General features: G+C 39.3%; 1 protein-coding gene across 3 annotated transcripts in view; it reads left to right on the top strand.

The window, feature by feature from the left end:
- Positions 1-9,027: 9,027 nt before the first annotated feature.
- Positions 9,028-24,968, top strand: part of PTPN4 (protein tyrosine phosphatase non-receptor type 4) — a 111,653-nt gene continuing 95,712 nt past the window's right edge. For 2 of the 3 annotated variants that reach the window (XM_027725570.2, XM_027725571.2), the window contains exon 1: positions 9,030-9,702. In XM_027725570.2, coding sequence (XP_027581371.2) covers positions 9,690-9,702 — 13 coding nt within the window. In that variant the 5' untranslated portion in view covers positions 9,030-9,689. Of the gene's footprint in view, positions 9,703-24,968 lie in introns of all 3 variants that reach the window. The other variant, XR_003541594.2, reaches the window with a different exon arrangement.

The following is a 24,968-nucleotide window of genomic DNA, read 5'->3' on the forward strand; positions in this document are numbered from 1 at the left end:
CCTCATCATATGGCATGGAAATGTGTTGCCTTGGGCAGGAATACAAAGTAGAGGGTAAGTATGTCCCTCATTAACAGCACCTCTAGAGAACGCTATGGTTAATCCAAAATTATCTGAGATACAGTTTCTTTGCAATTCATGAGGACTCTGTATGTTGCCACATACATGCAGCAAGCACTTACAGAAGGATCTGCATTAGCCTGGTGGCACTAACCAACATGTAGCAGAAGATTCAAGGGTCACCCATCCTGTATTTGTCCTTGCTAAATCTTCAAAGCAAGATAGAGACCAGATCTGCTTACTCCTTCACCCCCATTAGCACACCAGAAGGTGTAAAGTAGGGGATTCTCATTTCCCTACCTTGGTGCAAAGAGTAGAGCTGACTACGAGCGGTGGGGCTGCCCAGCTCCTGAAGTGCCTTTAAACTCAGTCCTAATCTCAGTCCAGTCCCTCATTACTTGATGTTTTCCTGTTCCTCTGAACTAGTGGGGGTCTTGTCCAGTAATCCCATAACAAAAGTCCACTGGAATCAGTGTAACTACCCTGGTTTTTGAGTACTTAAAGAAGGGCAGCAGACATCGCTAAAAAATACTCTCAGAGCAGTCCAGTAAGTGGGAGAGCCTGGAGCTGGAGAGAAAGAGCTCTGGATTTTTACCATTTTACACAGAGAAGAATTACTTTATGAATACTTTCTGCTGTCCTAAAAGCAACATTATTGGTAAAGCCAAGTATTCAAAAAAGAGCTTGTTTACAAGACTGTGAAATACAAAATACAGGTGCATTTTAATGTGCCTTCTGGAGTATTTTCTGGCTTTTTCTACTTTCTTATTTCAAAGTCCCCACACTATTATGCCTAGAAACATTGTCATTATCATTCTTATTATCAATACCATGGCTGTTTATAACACTAGTACATGAAAGCTAAGATTCTTAGATAATAAGCAAATTTTACAAGCTGTGGGCAACATTACAGACCTGCTACAGATCAGATAAAAGCCACATTAAATCTGCAACTAGATGGTAGCCTTGGTGGTGGTGTCACCAGTGAGATGAAGCACTGATCCATCCTGTCCTCAATGTGTGGTCCCTTTGTAGTTGAGTAAGAAAGGTGCAGGTAGGATAGTGGTGTAAATGCAATACAGAGCTGTGTTGGTTTCAGTGCAGAGAACAGTCCATAGGGCTAACAACTCACCCTTTACTGGCTCCTCTCTTCTTCTATGTCCCTGCTAACCCAGAAGCCAATATTGTGTCTGTGAAAGCATCTTTCCAGGGCTCTATCCACTGGACAGCAAATAGTTTGAAAAGTTCCATTGGCTCCCTGGTCTTATTGTCTTTGCTGGTTGTTTCATACGTCATCTGGTACACTCCATCCATACTATTTTTAGGGTACAGATATTTTTAAGTAAAAAGAACACATACAACCTTTTCACAGTCTTGATCTGAAAATAATTTTTTCATCCTATTAGAAAATGCAGTGAGCTGAATTTTCTGTAAATGCTGATGCTTTTTATTATAATTATTCTGGCTAATTTCTACATGATCAACCCAAGCCTTCTAATGTTCTTTGCTATTTATAACATGAACTTTGGAATCAGTTCAGGAAGCTAAAAAGTGAACGTTCTATGAATCAAAAAACACAGAATGAGTTGTGCAGTTCCTGGAAGAACTTAACCGGTCAAAAATCTCTCTTGACAATTTTAATTACTTTGCAAGGAGGCTGGAATGTGGGTGTACCAGAAAGTAGTTCGCACATATGTTTTGTTTAGCTGGGTTGCTGCTGCACCTTCTTTTGTATTTTTCTTAGGAAAGGCCAAATTTGGCAGTTTTCTGTACTGCACACTCAAGTAGATGGTTAATGCAAGGTCAAAGCAAACCACAACAATCAATAAACACTCCTTGATTTTTCTCTTGAGAGATGCTTGTAAAAAACATTTACTTTTTAAACACTTCATGTTATACTGCAGTGGAGAAAGGCATTTTCAGGACTGGAGTTGCATTTCTGGCTATGGCTTACCAGAGTGGGAAAAGCCTTTCACTGCTGCTGTTGGCAGACAATGTCGACCTCAAAACCTCAACTGTGAAACTGTGGAGCAGTGAGAGGTGACATATGGTCTCTGCTGTGTTTCAGATGAGTGAGTAGTTCTGTGCAAACTTTTGTAAAGAAGCCTGTCAAAGGCCAAAGTAACCAAGCACTACAGTACTTTTTTTTAAATCCGGAGCAAAAAAAAATGGGAAGGGATGACAGAGAAGTCATTTTCTCCTCCCCTCTTCTATATATTTGTATTCTATATTTGTATTTTTCGAAAGGTTTCCCAATGTTTTCCTTGAAACAGACTGAAATGTGAAAACTGCCCATCTTGAAAGCCTGAGCTCATTCCAGTGCTTGCCTTGCAGATCAAGGAAACAAATCAAAACAAGCAACTTCTTTACAGATGTACAATGTGTACAGCTTATCTACACAAGTTACTGTCACCTTAAGAGAATAAAGTGCTGTGGCCTTTACTCAGACGTAGAGATCTTAGCAACAGAAATGTAAATAGCATTGAGTGCAAAACACAGCAACCTGTGCACTTACATTGTTCTTGTTAGAATCAGTGCTATCTGACTTTTAGTTTTGAAGGAAAATGTCTACCTTCCTGATAGTTACCTACAGTTCAGTCAGATACAGGTCAACATAAAGTTAGGGGGACAAAGAATAAAACCTGTAAGTCTGAACTGCTCATTTCAAATATTAATTGGATCTTTTTATCCCCACAGAAAGGAATCAATAGTAGAATTGAACTAGTTCCTCACAAATGAAGCCCACTGATACTCTTTTGCTTTTTGCATGTATCTTTCTTTCCTCCCAAATACTCTAGAAATTTTCTGACAAGTTGCAAATCCAGGAGGTTTTAGTGGCAGCTGTTAGTGCTGGGTTGCTTAATGATGGACTTAGGAAAGGAAAAAACTATTTTAAAACATGCAACATAGCTCAAACCAAAGTTATAGGCTTGCTGCAGAAATTATTGGGTGAGGTTCTTTGGGCTAAGTCAAAGTGAAGGTCTAAATGGTCATTTTTGGCTTTGTATCTATGCAACTGGTTTGCTTAAAATAAGATCACTCATGGATCTCATCTCAAAACGTTGATCACATCCCTTTTAAGGTTCTAAAAATGTTCATTAGATGTTTCATTCATTTAAATGTTTTACTGGGATTTCTCAAGTTCAGAACCCAGAGGAAACAAAATGTCTGAGACAGACATCTCTCTGCTGTGGCTGTAATGTAAGAAAGGCTGAACCGAGTCCCACCAAAGGTCCAGATAACCTGGCACCCTGCAATTGCCTACAGTAGAAATATAAGGACAGAGCAGTTATAGCTTAATTTCTCCTCCTATTTGCCATCTCAAGTTCTGGCTATCTAAGGACAGAATTGGAGTCTCTGTCCATTTTTCTGAAAAGCAGCCTGTTCTTCTGTTAACTTGCAGCCCTTAGTATTTTTGGCATCTAAAGGATCTCATGATGATGAACTACTCAAATTAAGCAGATGTTGTTTAAATAGTACTTCCTTTTGCTTGTTTTACACTTCCATCTGAAAAAAATATTATTAGATTTATCGTAGTTCTCATGAGAAATTAATAATTATTCTCTGTTCACCTTTCACATGTCAGATGTGATTTTCGATAGCTGTATTATATCTCCCAATTGTCATGCATTTTCTAAGTAGTTCCAGAGTACTTGATCTGTCTTACTTAGAGGGCATTCCATCTTTCTGATCAATCTGGTCACTCTTTTTCCTGTTTTTTCATGTTATTCCAACCCTTAAGATGCTATCACATGTCAAGGGGCTATAAGCAGAATTTTGTGTTGTATTAAAGGAACGAACATGATTCCTGACCATCGTGTTTTATGGTTGCTTTTTCATTTTCTTCTGCCCTTATCAGTCCTAACTGCCTCCCTGAGCACTGAGATAACAATTTCAGAAAACAATCCACAGTGACTCCAAAATATTTTTGCTGACTGATATTAACTAATTTAGAGCCTACTATGTTGCACAGATAGAGATTTTTTGGGTTTTTTTCCGGACATCTGTGTTTGTTGCATTTTAGCTGCTATTTTATTACCTACTCTGTCTTTATCATGATTTCTTTTTTTTTTTCTATTTTGTTCCAGCAGTCTTGGGTTTTTTTCCTGAATAATTGTGAATCCTAGAAAACACTGTCATCTCACTGCTTACTCCTGTTTCACTTACTGCTTGTGAACATGTTTTAAAGCACAGGTCCCTTTGGAATCTCACTGGTCTCCCTTCTTTGTGATAATTTACCCATCCATCTTTCCTTTGAAGCACTTATCAATCACAAAAGGAGTTCCCCTCCTGCATTTTGTAAAACTGTTTGGGGATATCTATGTATGTGATTGCTTCATCCAGGCTGCATGTTAAATTTTCTTCACATCACGTCTACAGTCCCCTTATTGGTCAGACTGGGAAGACACCCAGAACATGCTCTATCTCCCTCTGTCCCATACATTTGGATTTTCTTCCTGTGGAAATTAAACTAAGAGTAAAAGCAAGCTGGGAAGAGAAGCAGAGCAGGCAGGAGAGAGCAGAAGATGGTATGAATGTGGTCTTCCTCCAATGGGGGGTTGATTATGGCTGAGGACTCCAGTGCCCCAGTGTTTATACACAGTCTGTATAAGCCAGCTCCTCTTTATTAATATTTGCTGACTTTGCTGACATTTTTAAAGCACTGTCAGGTTTGGAGTTTCCACCTCTTCCCATGACATGGTGATAGCCATATGTTAAACTGATCGGTTTGTTTTTCCTGTGTTTTCCCTGAAGTCTTGTCTAAAAATTGGAATGTCATATGGCACTTTCTATTCCTCCAGAACTGAGTTCACTCCAAACCATAAATTACAAAGCACATTTAATAGTTTGGCGATTTCAAATCCAAGTTCCTTTTGAACCCTGGGGTGAGAAACACGATGTCCTGGCAGGCAGGTAGTGTACAGTTAGCTGACTGGCTCCAAACCCACAAATATTCAGTTTTGTGAACATGTTTCTTCTGACCATGCCCCTAAAAAAGGTTTTGTTGTGGCAATCACCTCAAAATCTGTCAAAAAGAACTGTGGTGGGAAAAAAGTACTTAGTTGTCTCCTCTGGTTTCCTTGCATGCTTCTGTTATATCTCTGTTTGTGTCTAGTTCCTCACATTCTCTGGCAGATCTCAGGTTCTTGATGTGTTTGGAAAAGTTTTTATGCTTCAAAATATTTTTTTGACCTGCTTTATTACAGTTTTCAATTTAACTTGCCAGAGTTTATGCTATTCCTATTGGATAGAAGCAGAAAATAACAGTGTTCCACAAGTGAATGCACATGTGGCATTCACAAAAAGGCTGGGGTATTTGCAGTGGGTATCTAAAAGTTTGACCTTGAGGTACTTTGATGTTTGTTAAAGGCAAAGGAGTTTGTCAAAGAGTGGATAGAGAAAAAAGGACTTAGTGAAATGCAGTATTGGTGTTTCTACCATCTTTCATTCTCAATATATTCCTAGAGCATTGTCTTTTAAACATGTTTATAAGAGAAATACAGCCAGCCTCCAGACTGGATGATAGCTGCAGCAAGCTTATTAGCACAAATTATTATTTCACAGTAGTCTAACAACTAGTACTGTGGAGCCCTACGGCACCAGGTATTGCACAAACTTAAAGAGAAAGTGAGTCCCTGCCCCAAACAGCGAAATGATTCTGTCCTCATAGCTTAGGACACTGCTGCACACAAATGTTCAGTATTTATGTCCATACTATGGACATGTTAACAGGGAGACCAAAGCCAGCACAAACGTGCCTGCCATTCATGCTGATCAGTGGCACACTTCACATGGGATTCAGCCAACTCTAAGGTTGTGCCTGTGCCCCTGAAGTCTCCGTGAGCAAGGCACGTATGGTCCATGGGCTTTGCTGAATCAGGATGCTACTTTATAGAAAATGTATCTGCTAATAAACATACATTATGCTTGATTAAGCTTAGTGTTAAGATTAAGTGCCTTGTCTCCTCTTCTCATAGCTAAACTCCACCTGTGGTGAGAGTCATTTATCTTGAATTGCTGTAATGCAGTGTTTAAGTACGTCTTCTTGGCCACAAAGCAGTTTGCATGGTATTTCAGTGAGAGGCTTCAAATCCCATTCACATTTTTAATATACATTTCTCTCACATAAATTATCACAGCTTGGTTGGCAGGTCTTGCATGAGTAATAAGGTTGTTGGCACAAACACATACCACAGATCTATTAAGTAAAGAAAAAGCTTATGTTTGTTCCTACATTTACATGAGATCTGTGAAGTTTAACTTGTATAAAACAGTTTAAGGTACTGGTGTTTTACTAGCAGGACACAACGAGCCATGAGATAACACATCCTCCTCAAAATGCACAGCACAGTACAGAAAAATCCCCATGCACCAGTTTGAAAATTAAACTCTTGCTATGCAAAATATCTTAGCAAAAGGCAGCTTTCATTGCTTATGTACACAGGCAGACTGCAGCCAAAAACTTGCTGTTATATGAAAGAGCCATGCTACTGAAAGAGAATTAGCTGAATGCGCTTTTTACACGTGAAAGAAATGTGCTCTCTTTTGAGTAAATAATGACAGAGTCACATTTCAGTTCACTTTCTCTCATTCATAATTTTGGGAAGTCATGGCTGAGGGTATATAACACATAACTCAGAATTCTGCAAAGTAAGTTCTTTGCTGAACTCCTCATTGTAAGGTCTGAGCAATGTCTGTACTCAAACACCCTGCAGTGCAATTTTGCTCTATTGCTTTTTTTTAAGAGCATGAGCTGGAGAACTTTGTCTCAATATCTGTTTTTAAAACATTTAGTGTTCTTGCAATGTAGGCCTGACCTGAAGTACTTTGCACATGGTGGGAATCTTCCACTGTCTTTATTTAGGGCTTTGAATCAAGTCTTCTGTAAACAGCAAAATGCAGGAATAACAATGTATTGTGAGGAAATAACTTTGGGATGTCCAGCCTTTAATACCAGTATGTGTCACCAATTTTGTGTTAGATTAGCAGAACATACCCTTTCATAACAGTGCAAGGTCACATTTGCCAAAAAAATGTTGTGTCGTTTACAGCCACGTTGAGAGGTTTGGATTGATTCTCTATCACACACTTTGGACAAGGTAATGTATTAATTATTGTTCTTCTCAAATTGAACATAACTGTGTGTTTAACATAAACTGTGCACAGGTAAAGAAAATGATACGAAAATGTGAGAGGCAGACTTTGAAGCTTAAGTGCAAAGGGATTAAAATGTATCAATGCAATTTTTGCTAAATTTACAATGATATGAAAGGGAATTATCAGGAAATCAAGACAACTCTGCAGCTAAGGATCCCTTTAATGCACAGAAGAACATCTTCCCTGCTTGAGAGGCTGGCAGCAGCTCAGAAATGCAGGATCCAGTTGTTGGATGTCCCTACATGCACCAAATAGAGACAGTTTGTCAATATAACTATGAAGATGTTCAAGAAAAGCTGGAGCAACATGAATGCAATAAGGAATGGCATTACTGATGCTGTACATACTATTTGGGGGCTTTATGAAATCATCAGCCTAGGAATTGTTCCATCCAGGGGAATCATTCACATTTCAAGCTTTGTCATTTTATGGACTTTCATTAAAAATCTTTAAATCCAAGCAATTTGTAATTGTTTTCTATTCATAATCATTAAGAATTCTATTATTTAAAAGTGTTTCAGAGACTGTGCATTATGTGAAATTTCTGCTTCATTGCCCTCCCTAAATTCAGTCTTCTAACACCTGATTCAACTTCTTCATGAAAAAAGATGAGACATGGAGAATCCTGTATGTCCTAATACTCAGGAAAAGGGAGAGAAGGTTAAAAGACCTTGGATTATTTAGCCTAGTAAAATGAAGGGGGCACAACTGCTTTCTTAAAAGTAATTAGGTAAAATACCACTAAGAGGGAAGGGCTATTTAGGCAAAAGAACAAAATTGGCACAAGAGCAGTTTAGGCTGGAAATGTACATAAGGTTTACAAACATCAAATGAATGAGGTTTTAGAAATCTTCCTAATTAGAAGAGTACATGTAAACTCCCTATTACTCTGCATCTTGCTATGGTTAGGAATTTAATTGTGAAATCCAAGAACTCATTCCCAAACATTTGGACTTGGTAATAGTAAGGGTCTTTCCCAAGATTCTATATATTCTATCTGTCTCGTATTGGCCTCATAAGCCACCAGCGTGCCTGTAACAAATGTGGACAGAGCCTTCCCAAATCTTCGTTCGCGAAGCCCAGCCATGATAATGATATATTCTATGTGTTTTAGGTAAAGAGCTTGGTTGCAAGAGATTGTATTTTAATAAATGGACATTAAAGAAATTTTTAACCAAACTCACACATTGTACAAATATATCAAAGCACGGAGTTGTGTTAAACCACGTCTTTGAATGCCAATCTTCCCATAGGCCACATATGAAAACCTTTATGTAGCCAAAAGGCACAATACATTTCACACCTTGGAGAGCTCTGAAAAAGAGCTACAGGCAGAAAGGACTCTCTGGGACATTTGCAGGGTGAGGCTGGGTGGACATGAAGGTTATCACATTAAGACAGGCCCATTGCCCCTCTCTGGCTCACTTCCTCCCTCCGTAGGAAGGGGAATAGGGAGAGCGGGGGACGGAAGAGCGGTGGGAGAGCTGCGGTCACTGAGGCCTGACCGCCTCAGCACAGCCACAGGTGTCAGGGACAGATCAGCTGACCAATCCGTGATCACCGCCGCCTTGATTGATGGTATAACCAGCCAACCAGACAGCCAGATGGCTCCTAGTCCCGCCCTCTCCTTTTACGGACAGGCCGCTGGACCAATAAAAGCGAAGGCACCTCGCCCGCTTCCCTTTGGGCTCTCGCGAGCTCTGCGGGCCGCCCCCGCCGCGGGGTGACTGCGCAGCCGCCATGTTGGTTGCTATGCTGCCCGCGTGAGGCGGGCAGGAGGGCGGGCGGCGATGAGGGGAGGAGGCTGCGGGTCCTCCCCTCTCCTCCTCCACCGCCGCTCGCTCATTCGCTCGCTCGCCGGCAGGGAAGGCGCCTCCGCAGCGCCCCGCCGTCCTTCCTCCTCCCCCAGGTCCCCTCTGCCTGCCGGCCGGGGCTGCGCGCGAGGTGGCCGCCGGTCCGTGTGAAGCGGCGCCGCGCCCCGTGAGGGAGAGCCCCGGCCCGCGCGGTCCCCCCGGCCGGCCGCTGCGAGGAGAGGGGGGAAGGAGAGGCCGGAGGGGGGGGGGAAATCTGCCGCCTTTCCCCCGAGGCTCCCCCGTCCCTTTCTCCCGCAGCTCTTCCCCCCACCCCCTCCGCCCCGCTCCCGCTCCCTCGGCCCGGCCGCCGCAGTACGATGCGGCGCTCGCCACTGCGGCGGGGCGCGGGGCGGCTGCTGTCGCTGCTCCCGGGGCTGCGGCTCCGGCGGGCGCTGCGGGGGAACTGAGAGGGGTGGCGAGCGGCGCCTCCGCTCCCGGTCCCGATCCCGGGGGGCGGGGAAGTGCGGGAGCTGCGCGTGCCCGAGTGTCTGCGGCGCGCGTGCCCGTGCGCGCGCCCGCGGAGGGTGGGGGGGTCGCGCGGGGCGGCAGCGGCGCGAGCGCGCAGCCCCCGCGCCTCTTCCCTCCGCGCGCCCCGCTCCATCGGGAACCAGGACCTGGATGTTACATGAAGGTAACGGCGGCCGCCGCCGCGGTCGGAGCTCCGCGCGGGGGGGAACGGGGGGTGCCGCGAGCCGCGTCTCTTGTGCCGTGACCCCCCCTCGCCGCTCCCCCGCCCCGCAACTTTCGCGCTCAGGTCGCCGCGGGCGGAGAGCGGCTCTGCCGGGAGCCCTCTCGGTGGAGGGGGGAGTGTGTGTGTGTGTGTGTGTGCCGTTCCATTCGGTTTCCCCCTCCGAAAAAGCCAAGAGACCCGGCTCCACTCTGGCGAAGGGGTTGTGGGGGTTGTGCGGTGCTCGGGGTGGGGGCGCGGGGGGCTCGTGAACAGCCTCGGGGGGATCGAGCTGCGGGGGCAGGTCGGGGGCTCTCGAACGCGGTGAACTCTGCCCAGCGCATGAAACGGGTTTTTATTTTAGTGTGTTTAATATAAAACTTTGCGATCCTGTGCTTTCTAGGCACATGTGCGCGTTGCCCTGGTTATGGGCAGAGAAAATAGGTTTGAGTGCTGTCGTTGCATTCCTCTGGTACATTTTTAGTGTCTCTCTCGAGCAGAAGGCTTGTATAATCACTGTGTCTATATGCGACAGAGGCTTTCGGTGTACCTGATGATGGGTTAACTCGTGCATGCTGTTGCAGCACCGGCTGGGAGAGGAATAACGTCTTTTTTCTTTTAAAAACCTCCAAGAGCTAATTGCTAAAACTAGATAGCTGCCAGGGTACGTGAAACGTTCCCACCTCTGATCTATTCAAAGAATATACATCGCTCAGATGTAAAATACACGTGAATGAACTTTGTGCTGCCACTTATACCCTTCCAGGACGTCAGTGTGGCCAAGCTGTTACAATTTTTTTAACTGTGAGACAGAAAATATTTTCGTGATTTGTGTGTTACAGAAGTGCTAATGGATCTCAGCTGAAGAATAATTGTTAGACTGCAGTGTGCACATACATTTGCTCACCCGTGGGGCATTTCTCTTGCCCTGAGCTAAACTCTGTGTTGAATGGTAAGGGGGTTTTGTGAGTGCACGTTTGCCTGCTTGTTTTGGCAAATAACTGCCCTGTAATGTTGGGAGCCACCAGCATGTTCACATGTATGCAGACATTTATGAGCTCGTCACGTTGTGAGTGTGCGTTGCAGGAACACAGGAATGAGTTGGATTAGAATTGATAAAACCATTTTTTTTATTAGGTATGTATATTATAGGAAAGTTTTCCAGTTCATTGCCTAAACATAATATATTCAGTATTGTAATCTTGTGGATGCCATTTTCTTGACAATGGATTTCTTGCTTCACTGACCTAAAAAGTTGTTTTTACATATTGGCATGACTCTGGCTTGCACCATGTTGATAAAATATGATTCTGGGTGATAAGCTTACAAAAACGTGCACGTGTGTCAATATGTTTCCCAGGCAAGTTTATGCTTTATAAACTCAGAAATGTAACTGTTGATCTGATTTTTTTGGTATAATTCTGTTGTCATTACAGTTTTTGTGTATTTTTAGATTATGTGTATATTGTAGTTTTTAAAAGTCAGATTAAACATTGAAATACAAATACATTTTCCTTGCAAGCAGAAATGTATTAATATTTTGGTATGTTTTGGTTACATTTCCTTACATTTGCAGTTAAGTTTGTTTGGAATCAGGTATACCTACTTAGAGTTTAGTTTGATGGTTACTTCTTTTTCAGCAAAATTTTCCATGAAATGTATTGTTTGTTGTCATGCTTTACAATTCTGTTGTCTTGTTAATGTCTAATTTAGGTTGTACACAGCAGTATTGATTGAACACACTTGCTAAAAATACTTTTGGGGTTGGGTACACTTAGACTGTAGCAGCACGAAAAGTTCAACCTATACTGTTTTTCTGGGATTAGAATTAATTTATTATTAGCAGCTATATTTGTAAAACATAAATAAGACCAAAATCCTGCAATCTTAGATGTAATGCTACTGACTCTGTGCAGTGCATTAGCTCTCTATTAATGAGCAGAGTTCATGTAGTACTATTTACCATTAGCATATTTGGAATATATGGTAGGGTAATGTCCAGGGTGTATCATTTTGGCTCAGATCCTGCAGTGACCCCTGTTTGGGCAGAGGGATCCACCTACACAAAACTGGCTGCAGTAACTGGAGCTCAGATATTCATTCTGGCTCTGTAGGCACAGGGCCGATGTTTATCGTGGGCATTTGCTGTGTGTGAGTGTTTGGTTGTGTTTGTGTGGTGTGTCACAGAGGCTTCTGAGAGTGCAAAGAGCTCCAGGGTTGGTGCCCAGAGTAGCAGCCTAGTACAGTAGTGTGCGACATAATTACTTTGTGATAAAGGGTTTTTTAAAAAAATTGCTTTACGTTGTAACAGTGCTGCTGAAAGATCCTGATCAGCACTCGGGGCTTGCACTTCACTTGGGTTATTATTTATAATGGGTTATTTTATGAATATTTTGTTGAATGCACGTGGGAGTTTTGTGCATTGGTTTATGCTCACATATGGAAAGTGGAATGAACACTCTCCAACTGTGTTCTGGAGAACTGAGTGGAAGTTACAAATTTGCATATACTGGAGGGGAGGATACTCAGGGTGGTTCACCCTTAAGCTCACCTGTACTTGGGAAACAAAGCTTGCTTTTGACAGTTCAGACTTTGGGCGTAGTAAATGGATTGAGTAAATGTCTTCTGAAAATTATGGTGGATTAAATATTCAGTTTTAACTTTTCAACTGATCAGAACTTTCATTAAAATGAATAGTAGGCATGTGCATGGTTTTTTGTTGTTGAAGTCACTGGTAGATTATTTTTCTTAAATTCATGAGTAGCCCATTTCTGTGGTCTGTCTTCTTGAGTCTTCATCCTACCATTCTTCCTTGTCCCCCTGTCCCATCCCCCCCTCCTGTCTGGGTTTAAATTCGGTACAAGATCACATGAATCCTATGCCTTCACATCCTGTTTCTGTATCACCTCACTTCTATTCTCACCAGTTATAAAAATGGTCAAACAAGAGAATCTTTCAGCAGATGGTTGACTGGGGTTTTTTGTTTTGTTTTTTAAATACCACACTTTCACTCTGGTGCTGTCACTTCTCATAAAACGGGCAGACAAAATTCTCATGGGTTTTATTGTACTCCAGCCTAAACAACTGTAAAACTGTCGTGTATATCTATATAATATGGACTTGTTTGTGGTGGAGAGAAGGAACTATGAAGGCGAAAAAGAAAAGGGAGGGGAGAATGGCCTGAGCAGGAGATAAAACCCGAAGAGCTCAGCAGTGGCCTGGTAATATAACAGTAGGTCTTTGCTGTCTGAGCCAGCTGTTCATATATGCTTGTTTGGGAACAGAGGCTGGTTTTCCTTGAGGATTTCAAATCCACTGAAGAAGTACAAAAATAATTTTCTGTAGTCTTTTGAAAACCTTTAATTTCTAAAATTTTGATAAGTTTTCTCTGGTATGTCATGAATTATATACGCAGGTACCTATTTAAAATCTCCATCCTTATTTTGGAGAATTTCAGAATCATTAGAAAACTGTTGCTCTTTGTCACTTGCAGAATAAGTTTACAGCAGTTAATGTGTTCACAAAAGTTTTATTGATGTGTTGACATAACAGAGTTAGATGTCCAGATGTAAGTTACAAGCATATGGTGTTACAGCATCCTAAAGTGTGCTGGCTGTACACACAGTGTGCTGCTGCATGTCCCAGACTGTTCCAGCTGGCAGTCACTCCGTTTCTCAGGCAGATCAGACAAGCATAACTAGGTGAATTTCTGTTTTAAGTGTGAGGATTGAACCATCTTCTCCTCTCTCAGCTTATGCACCTTCAAAAAAAGCCTTGGTGGAGTGATGCAATGAGACCTCTCTTGGCAACTTTGTCTCACACTGCAATTACTTTTTGGACAGGGTTAAGGTGGCTGTGGGATGAGAGCTGCAGTTCCATTTGTGTGGTTCATGAGACTCTGCCGTCTCTACAGTTACATGAGGAAGGGGGAAATGGCCAATATCCTTTTAAAAACAAACAGTCTTTTAATTATGAGTACTTATGGTCTGTAATGAAGAATGCTCTGGGAAATACTTTTACTGATTGGGCAGTGAAGTGAACTCTTCATTGCCACTTAAGAGTTTTCAGGCCGTCCCTAAGGTTGAAGAGGAGGAAATTGATAATCCACTTCCTATGGCATGTGCATTCTTACATTGCCTTTCTGGCTATTTCTTATCTTTTTTTTTTCAGAGTAACTAGATTAGAGAATAATGACTGAATTATTTTGCATGACCAAAATCCCAAATCTTCAAATGAAAATCAAATGTAGTGCTGCTAAAGATTAACATTTTCATACTTGGATTTTTTTTTTTAATTAGAGTGGTGTGGATTAGATTGAAGGAGGATGTATTCTGTTCTCCTGTTAACCTGGGTTTTAGATTTTTAAATTAAAAATAGCTAAATATCTGCTACTAAATGGTGAAAACCTTGTTCAAACTGGTGCTTTTTTTTAGGATGATGTTCTAGTTTGGAGGCCTTAGTTCCAAGTCATTTTGCTATTTTGTTTGATAGTTTTCATAAACTAATAGAAAAAAAATAATTTAAATGTAAGCTCTTTTTCGGTGTTTGCTAGGAGTAACAATTTAAATTGCTTTGGTTTTGTGCTGTTAACTGTGCTTAGGTTAAACAAATGCTCCTGGTTTTTTCTCTAAAACCTTTAAGAGAGTTGAGTGTACTTTAGCTTTTCCTGGGTCCTTTGGCCAGTTTATTGCATTTGTGTACCAACATCTCTCTGACCTACAAAAAAAAAACCAGAAAAGAAACAAACAAATCCAAAACACCAAGCAAACCTCCAAACAATGTTTTCTGTTTGTTGCAAAGGACAGAAATGAGAAACAAATTATATCAATACTGCTCTGAAACTTAAGAGTCTATTGAGTGCAATGAAAGTTACATAAAAGATGTTTTCTTAGATGAGAAAACTATTCCTAGGTAAGTCTTATAATTTTATTTTTTTATGGCATCAGTCAGATTTAAAACCAGAAATTGAAACTATATCTGCAGCAGATCACTCTCCATATAAACCAGAGCAGCAGCTGGTGAAAGAGCCTGCTGTGGCTCCTTTGTCTCAGAGATGTGCTGTCATACTTTGTCCTGGAGGAAGGTTAACAAGCGAGATTGCTGTGTTTTCTCAGAGGAAGGTGGTATTTGCAAGAGTCAAGCAAGTCGATTTGATACCCTGCAAAGCTGTGTTTTTAAAAGAAGAGATTCAAGTGTGACATACCAGAGCTTGTGCTCTCTCTCATGTGCCAACAGTGGCAGTGCTGAAGAAACTTCATTGTTAGCTCAGCCTTGAATAGAACTAGAAATGTTGTTGATTCCTCTGTCCTTCAGTTAGAGAAATTACCACCTGGTCAGTCAAAGCACATAGAAAATATACCTATTAATGGAAGAACAGTTACTACTGTTAATGCTCTCTGAAGTTCCAAGTTAGCACAGTTTTGTCTGGATGAACAGATAATTTCTTCATGGCTGAAATATACTTTCCCATATATTTTCTTAAGCCATGTCAAATAGTTGTAAGTTGCAAAACATGTTAATTGTAATTAAAGCTCTTGCCATAACTTATTTGAACAAAAGAATAATCCAAAATGGGATGTATTTCTCTTGAAAGAAAAAGATGCTTCCCCGATTCTACAGCTGTGATTCAATGCTTTTCCTTAACAAGATGACAAAATAATTTAGAAGGAAAATCACATAGTAAAACTGGTTTTGTTTTGTTTCCGCTAATTTTGTCAGTGAATTCAGAGATGTTTTTGGGGAAAAAACCTGCAGTCTTCCCATGAAAAATTGGCTTTGGACAGAGTTAAAATTAACATATGTCACTTTGCATTTGTCTGTCTTGATACTTGCAACAAACTTTTCGTGTCATCTGAAAAAGTGAGACATATTTTTGTCTTTTGATGTGTGAATGGGGTTAAAGATGACCAGTGCTGATGGCCAGCGATGTGTTGCATTGTAAGTTGTTTTTTCCCATACAGATTGTGTATGTGCACTGCATATGCCAGCTTTGTGTTGTGTCTCTAAAGTGTACAGAGGCTTAGTACTGTTCTTAAAATGTTTTAATGAATTTATAAAGTGCCCCTGTTTAGAAAAGCTGTACTTTAGGAGAAGGGATGTGTATCAATTAGTTTGACTTACTAAAAATAAAATTTTATAGAACTTGGCATTTGAGTTTCAAATCTATGGCCTGTATCCTCCAAACTATGAGCTGCTATTAAGACTTCCCTTGGAAGAGACTCTTGTCTTTTTTTGGGAGGCAGGCTGTTGTTAGGATTGATGCTGCAGTCTGGTTTTAGTACTTGAGTGCAAATGAGGCTATGGGTGAGTCTTGGGAATCCTAATCTGCAAGTAATTCCCCACTTACTGTGTTTTAGGCTTGTGTGTTGACTCTGTAAGAAGATACTGCCTCCTGTTAGCTCATCCAAATGCACCTGCTTCCCATGGAGCTGACCTCTTTAATATTTGGAACAGTCTTTCCAGATGTAATGTCTGTGAAAAAGGGTTTTGAAAGGTTGAAATGTGTCTGCCACTAAAACTGAGGGGATGTATCGTCTTTAAGTTTGGATGGAGAAGAGGGGAAAGAGAAAAGGACGGCTGCCCTACAGTGATTATAAAATTTATAGGGTTTTGATAAACATAATAAAAAGGAAAGGTGAATATGATCTTTGTTGAATGTCAACAAATCTCATGACCTCATGGGAAGCTTCTGCTGAAATGACTGGTTCACACAGCCACAGGAGGGGAAAACTGAAATACAGAAGTGGCATTACAATGGAACAAATAGACTAGAAGGCTGTATTATGGGGTCTGACATCCAAATTACTTGAATATTATTTTGGCTTACTTGTTTCCTATGAGCTTAAATTCGATGACTGATTTAGATGTTTCAGTACAGGGCTAATACTGTTGCTTCTGTTTGTGCTCTATCGTCTCTTCTCAAGTTTGCTATATGTGTAAATAGGTGAGGAGGCACAGAACATTAATGGTGGTATAAGTTTTTTATCTTTTTAAACTGTTTTGAACCCTTCACTTAAAACTTTGCTTCTCTTTTCATTTTATGATATATTGACATATACCATGTAAGTCAAATTTGTAAACCACTTAACTTGGAAGTGGCTTGTATTTTTTAAACCTTCAGATATTCATATTTCAGACTAAGGAAACAATTGTTGTTTTGGAGATTGTTTTTGGGAAATTTTTTTTCTTTGCTTTGTTTTTCTACATGGTTTGATCTGCCTACAATTTTTGGGCATCTTCACTTACTATGTTTGCTGTTGCTTTAGAGACTTACGGCGTTGGTGATACTGTCTCTTCCCTTATCTCCTAGATAAGATAGATTTGAGTCCTTTGTTCTACAGTTCTTAGATCTGCTGAGGGAAGTGACTTGGTGTGAGTGTGTGTCTAGGGAGGCATGGAATGCAGTGGATGCTCTCTGGGTTCTTTTTGTAAAGCTGTGACTTTCCACAGTCCCTCTGCTTGCAGAAACTGGATTATTTTCAAACTTTGCAATAGTTAAGTAATTTTTATAGAATTGAATAACAGACTTAATAAAGATATTAATTAAAATATCTGCTTTCAAAAATATGCCACTTAAAAGGTTGAGAAACATACAGTAAGAAAATGAGGCGTGAGTAACCACTAAGGTTATGTATATACACAGTTACACTTAGAATTGCTCAGTAGAGGACTAGAAAATAGTTGGAAAATGAACATCTGACAAAAAGTCCTCCAAATGGAAATTCCTGCAGGAGAACTTCATTCTTGAGATTAATTAAATGAAAGATTAGAAATTCTCTAGATAGCTGTAAGCTATTTAATAAAACTGAAGTAAGCAATTAAAAGACTCAGTTGTAGTTACTAGCAGAGGCATTGCCTCCTTTTAATGATCCTGCTGCTGCCCCCCCTCCCCGTTACATATGTTCTCCCTCATTTTACAGAAAGCTATATGGGAGCTCATTAATGCTGGATGCTTTCTGCAGAACGATCTTCATAAAAAGCATCCTTCTCTGAGTAAGGGTGATGCAGATAATAACTTCTTTATCATTGAAAGCACATAGTCCTGAGAAAACAGAAATAAAAGTGCTTTGTAGAAATTATACTAATGAAATATGTGTGAGAGAGTAGCTTGAAAGAGAAACCTGATTAACATTGAAACTTCAGCTAACATTCATCTACCTTTGAATAGAACTTATGTTGCCAATAAAGCTACTTTGTCAAATCTCTGGTTTCTATTTCTAAGTTACATTGTTGTAAGCATTTTCCAACCCACCTCTTTACAGTATTTTTTTCCCCTTTGTCTTCCAGACAAACAGATTAATTTTAACTGTTCTGGGAAACGGTTGTAGTTACTCTGGTATCTGCAAAAGACATTTCCCACTGAAGTCTTTCATATTCATTCTGAATATATTTTGTGTTCTGGTGTACCAAATAATTGTGTGTGCTCTAGTAGTTGTGTATAATAAACTAGAATGTCTATATGACAACCAGAGTTCTGTCCCTCATGTGAGGGCAGTGTGTGATAGCAAATCAAGTAATTGTGGTAGGGAGAAAGATATATAACTGCAGATTGGCACTGGATTTCCCAAAATTGAAGTAGTTGCCATAGTTCAGCAGAATTAGTGTCCCACAAGTAATTAGGAAAAAGAAAAAAACATAGAAAAAATTAATCCTTATATGTATCAAGTAGTGCTGTTATAATAATTTTAGGTTGCTTCAAAATAAGATACTACTTAAGTCATTAAAGATAAGAGCACTCTATGATCAGATTTTTTTTTTAGAAGTGTTCATTACTTGCCATGAGAAAACAGATGTGGTCTCAGATAAATAAAGATAGGCTGATACAGTAGTTCTGAAGGTAAACTTATGGTTATTTTTCTGCTGTAAACAGAAAGCCACGTTCTAAAAATCTGCTTTCCAGACTTTAATGTTTATTGTTACTGCTCAGAAAAATGCCCAGTGAAACTTTTTGGCAATGTATAGATATCCTTATTCTCATAGCATAATACAATTAACATATATTGTACATGTCAGATATATCTATACACATAAAATATCATCATATTGGGTGTATAGTGGACAAAAAGATGGAGTTATAGATTTTAAAATTCTGTAGCAATAAACCCATGTTTTACTATAGAATATATTTGAAGAGTATCGCAAGATTTTTTTGAAATAATGTTTGAGAAGGAAATACCAATGTTTACAGTTCCTCTTCAGGAGTGATGAGGAAATGTATTTTGTATATTGTTTTAATATTACACTTAATTCCTGTCAAACCATGTCATACATGCTTGCACTTCAAAAAAATGTTGAAATGTTCTGTTGACTTCTTGAAACTTTTTTTTGGCAACACGACACTTTCCATTTATTTTGTCGCTTGTTTAACAGTTTTTGTGTGTGTTTTCAAAAGCACTTCCATTCACCATTCAAGGAATTCAATGGAATTCTAATAGGAACTGCACATAAATAACTACAGAAATCAATGCTTCAATTCAGCCAAGAGTTTTTTTTGTGACTTCAAAAGCCACAAGAGCATTTATTATTAGAAACATACAATTGACTTTTCTTGTATTATCATTTTGCATAGTGATTTGGTTTTTACCACCACAACAAGATGTTTGACAGTTTCATTTGAAAATGATGTATTTACATTGAGCATTCCAAAACAGTGTAATTTTTGTCTTTTCTCTGAAGCTCTGTTCATGTTAATTTGCATGTTCAGCTCTGTGCAAAGGTTGTCAGTGAAATACTCACTGGTGGATTTCTCCTTAGAGGTCAACCAAATGTTAAGCATAGTCTCTTATTCCTGTATGGTGATGAAAATACAAAAAAAATCTTTAAAGAATGGAGTTGTTGGGTTCATTTTTGTCTGTTCAATTCTTACAGTGTAAAGCATATCCTCTCCTCTGAAGTGTTCAATTTCCTGACACTAACAGCCACCCTGTGATGGTGCAGGGTTGTCTTGGAAGTAATTCCAGCCTTTAGTGTTCGCATTACGACTCAGGCCATGTCATTTAGAACAGTCCTTTTCATCCTGAAGTTTTCAGGTGGGTTGTAGAAAGTGAGATGATCTCCAAGGAGGTGGTTTGAGCACTCCAGAAGCTTTAGAAAATTGCTGCTACTTTTTTAAGTAGCCCAGAGATGATGTGACATGAAATACAGGACTCTGTGTCAGTCATGCTCACGGCCTTGCCAGTGAACCCCCTTGAGTGCTGCAGTTTTTAGACAACCCTTGCACACATTTTCTGTCAGGTGATAGAACAGTGTTGTCACCTTGGGTGGAGAGCACATCCAGAAGGAAACAGAGTTTTGTTCTGGTTGTCAGGAGGGTACTCAGATTAATGGATTTTTCTGCATTCAAGTGTTACTTTTCACTGTTGTGGAGAGTTCAAAGAAACAAGTCAAGCTACCAGCAGGACATTCTAGATGACAGTAGCCTTCCCCCACCCTCCCAGCCTCCTAATTCCAGCCAATCTGGTTCTGTGTGAGGAGGATGAAGTGGTGTTAAGCACTTTTTTATGGAACTTCATCTTGTGAACCAACTGGTGCTGAGACTTGTCACCCAACAGTCCAGTTATCTTGAGATGGAGAACCACAGTCCATCCTCACCTGCCTTGTCGCATGAGCAGGTGCTTTTTGTGGATGCATGTTATGGCACTTGAGAAATGTTTCAGCTAGGTGGAGAGATAGGGGAGCATGGCCTGTCTCTAGTCTTTCCCTGTCCTAACCTTTGGAGTGGAAAGATTATTCAGATAAAACTTATACTGCACCTTGAGAAGAAGCGTTTTAATGGTGATAAGGGAAAGAGAGGCAGGGTAGAGCATGGTGAAGAGCAAAGCTAGTAACACAGTGTCATAACTGCAGATCCATTAGTGTTCAGTGTAGTCACTTGGAATTATATGCATTTAGGATTTGAGTGCTGTTGTGGTGTTACCTTAAAAAAAAAAAAAGAAAAAGAAGGTTAAGAAAATGAAGTCTGAATTCTGCTGGTTCTTCCTCAAAGTTCTTCCCCATTTCCTTTTCCACTTCTGTGTAATTCAGATTGCATTTGAGTCAGCTGCTTTCATTTGACACTTATGTCATTCAAGCATCCCCAAAGTTAGCATGTTAATATCTGCATTTCAGCTGACTGATAGGTACACCAAAACCTATCTTAATTTTGTCACTGCAACATGAAGCTTCTTTTAATTTCCCAGGTTGTTCAGCATTTTCCTAACGAGATAATGGAATGTTGCTGGCACAATTTGTAAACCTAATGTCTGAAGTTTATTAAACAAGGTTTTCTTCCTGAAACACACTCTTGCTCTTCCTCCATTGTTGTAGGTGCTTGGAATTTAACAAGTTTATAAGCCAGAGTGGAAGAAATAATAATAATGGTTTTGTTAGGGAAACTTGGGTCTTCTGAATGGCAAAAAGGATTTTAAATTTGTCTGCAAGCAAACATTCCTCTGTATTTTTAGGTTTGTGTGTCTTCTGCTTCTTTATGAAGCACAGCTTATGACCAGAAGGAAGACAAACCAGACATCTCATGGTACTTTTGAAAATGTTGTGTGTATTATCCATCCTGTCTTGAACTACTGGTGTTGCGTAGCCAACGCCAAATGTATCAGCAGAAAGGAGAAAAACATTTGTAATTTGTTTTGAATGCAGAAAGAAGAAACAGAAGAGGGAAAAAAACCCAAACAGATAGGAGATGGGGAAGACTGGGAGAGAAACAGTCTTTCCAGCTCTTGCAAGTAGGTGGCAGAAAACCTGAAGCATGGAGGTATTAAAATATTGGTGTGGAGCAACAAAGCTGTTATTCCTTGATACAGCACACTGTGTTTCATAGCTCCACACTGTCACGTAATCCCTTTTATTGAACATTGTTTTGCAGTATATATGTACCCTGTTTGTAGAACAGGTAGTTAGAAATTCACCTCTGAGACAATAATATAGTCCTAAATTTGGACTAAATCCTTCCCTTAGCACTTTACTGTGTTTTGTACCCATCATTCCTTTAACAGAAGTGCTTTCTTCTTCCAAGGTGGTGTGTGTCCATACCATTTCTTAAAACTGAATCTAATATATGGATAAAAAATTGTGTTTCAAAGTGCTTGCAAACTGTAATACATTCAGTTTTTGCAGTCTTGAGTGAAGTAATCTGAATTCTTTCTGGTTTATCATTATTGTGCTTTTTCAGGTGTTTCATTTTGGTACTGCTTGGTACTGGGAACAGTCTCTTGATTGTTCTCATTTGACCTGCATCTGATTTTGGAAGCATAAAAATGAATGTGTTTGAGCTTTTGCAATACCGAGCATCATGAGAGAGGACCTTCATCTGTCCCGTGGGCTGTGGCGCCTGACTAAGCATCCTCATATGAGGAATTCCCTCTCTACAACAGCATGACATAGTTGGTTTATGTTTGTATCTTATGACCTGCTAAAAATATTCTCTTTCCTTCCCACTTACCTTCTAAGATCCTCTTCAGCAGAATTGGTGTATAACCAATTCTGTTTCATTGTATTCAATTTCTGTATTTTTGCAGTGGATCATGCTGCTTGATAGAATATAAAAATTGTCCAAAAGAAATGTATGTTTTCAGGAAATAGTCTTCTACTTAATTTTTAAGAATAAATGTTATTCTTATGTTCTGAAGACACTAATGGCACTTTAAGAATGTGGGTTTTTCCTACATTTAAGAATGCATTCTGGAAATGAAGTGGATCTTATGTAACTTTCTGTAAATGACTGGATACAGTGTCCATGAGAGGTTGTGAAAACTGCGGAGATCAGAAGAGAAAGCATAAGTTGTATCAGAAGCTGACCAAGAACAACACTGTAAACACCTATACTACATAAACATTATTAGTCGTGCTCTTCAAAAATCAGTCTTGAAATTAATCCTGTCTCATTACATTAATTAATAATCTTGGTGCAAGAATTATGTCTCTTCTTATTAAAAACTGTAGATTACAAAGAGTTCAGAAAATTTTTTAGTAATCAGAGGACTAGATTGTCCTGTAAGGAAAATAAGATAAACTCATAGATTTGAGTACTAAAGGAATGGATACAATTTAATTATATAAAATTGATTTTTTTAAGGCATAAGAACATTTCTTTGCTTTTAGGAATCAGGAATTGGTAAGTAGGAGAGGAATTGGAAATGCTGACAGTAATGTAAGTAAGAGCTCACAATACAAGGCACAGGCAGGGACAACCCACCTAATAGTTATCTGTGGTTCACTGTAAGCAGAATGTGTCAAACAGTTTCTGCACCTGGTCTGCCTTGGCTAATGATCTTTATTGCTGGCCTTGGAAGCAGAGGAAAATTGAGGGTAGTGTGTCTGAACTTTTACCCACAGCACAAATTAGGGGTGACTGTAAATATGTTGGAAAAAAATTTTCAGTGCGGAATTTTTAAATTTTTATTGGCAAGATTGTCAAGATAAGGTAGAATCAAATGCATTAGTGACTATAGAACATGGAGTATGTTTTAAAAAATGTGTTTGTAAAGCTGTTTTCTAAGAAATAGTCTTTTAAGACAGTTTCTCTTGTGCAGTTTTTGTCCAGACTCTCTTTGCTTTTTGTAGAAGAATACACCTAGAAGGAAAGAGCATTCTGTGAAAGCTTTGAAAGGTCTTAGTTTTAAAAAGAAATTACATAAATTGGATTTCTGCTGATGAGACATTTACAATTTTACTATCAATATCAGAAATTCAGTTTTAACAGTATATTACATGTAAATATCTTGACTTACTGAGCTTATGACAACAAACTGAAATAATGGCTTCTTACTTCAGGATGTTTGTGCTGAAACCAGCTGAGATTATAGAAGAAGTTCTAGTTCTGTTCCTATTCCTCTGGAAAAGAATGCTGCTCCTTAATGCCTTATTGGGACAGACAAAAGGCTGATCAACAGGAGCATCTGGATCTGGCTGTCAAATGACTTAGTGTGGCAATATCACTAATTGCAGCTCACTCTTAACATTTGTGTCCTAGTTCAGATTCACAGCATTTGCAGTAAGATTATCAGTCTGCTATGCTTTATATATGTATTTAAAATTTGGAGGGAAAATAGAAAGACGGGAAAAATATTTGTTTCTGAGCAATTGATGTAATTTATTAATTTTGAGGAGTAGATAATGAGCTTTAGAGGCTTTAGTACGTCTACTCTACAGACTGGTTTGACTGTCTTAAGCAGTTTTTTCAATGCTGACAAGTGTGCCAAGATGAGTTGATCACTTGTGTTTTAAACCTTAAGGATATTTGGAATGCTTTTGGTGGTTTGTATGTCTTGTATGTGGTGTATACCAATATGAATTCTCATAAAGTATTCTTTTAATTTTTTGGTTTAGTTTATCATTTTAGTAAAATGCTGAACTGTCTTTCCTTCAGAATTTCCATTCCTGCTTGTGTTTAGTCTCATGTGACCTTCTCAGATCAAACCTATTACAATACAATACAAAAAAAAGGTACAGGATTTGTCTTCATAGGAATTTCTTATAAAATAAAATTCTGCTAACAAGTAAAATCATTATTTCAAACCTGTTCTTGTGGAGATTCTTATTCCCTATTGAGTATCTAATTGGTTGACTAATCTGATTGACTTTAGGTTGAATTCTCTTCTGAAGTGAAATAAAGGCAGCCTTACAGTTGAATAAATGGATGTTGTTTTGGAGGACATTAGAGAAGAAAAGAAAAAAAGAGAAAGAAAAAGTTGTGTTATATTTTTATTAACCTGGATTGAAACCTGAACATCTGAAGTAATTTGTCTTGATCTTTTGGGGGAGGCATTTTTATTTTTCTTTCTTGAGGAAAAAGATTTTGTGGAGTCATTTTATGCATCTTAAACATCTTAAGTATCAAAATACAGGGAAGCATAAAATATCAATATGTATGGAGCATAAAATTAGAACAGGTAAGAAGTGAATACATTTTATGTGATAATTAAAAAAATTTTCCATGACTTGGACTCATAAGCATTTACAACTCAGGTTATGAAAAGTAAATGTAAGCTATTACTTCAGTGTCAATCTCTGTTTTAGAAAGAAAACATTGATTTGTAAATCAGTTAAATTGTTTTTGAAAAGTTCATTTTCTCTCTGAAAGTCAACTTATAACCTAAAGCTAACTAAGCTGTATAATAGATAGGTGCAGCTAAAAATGTACAGGGGTCTTCTCCTTTCCCTGTGCCCAATTAAACATTGGTTACTGTGTGTAAATATTTTTTCTTCTGTAGCAATTACTGTTCCAAGACCTACAGCAA

This window comes from Pipra filicauda, unplaced genomic scaffold (genome assembly GCF_003945595.2).
Source record: "Pipra filicauda isolate LSUMZ 115617 unplaced genomic scaffold, ASM394559v2 scaffold10_size6260569_pilon, whole genome shotgun sequence".
Taxonomy (NCBI): domain Eukaryota; kingdom Metazoa; phylum Chordata; class Aves; order Passeriformes; family Pipridae; genus Pipra; species Pipra filicauda.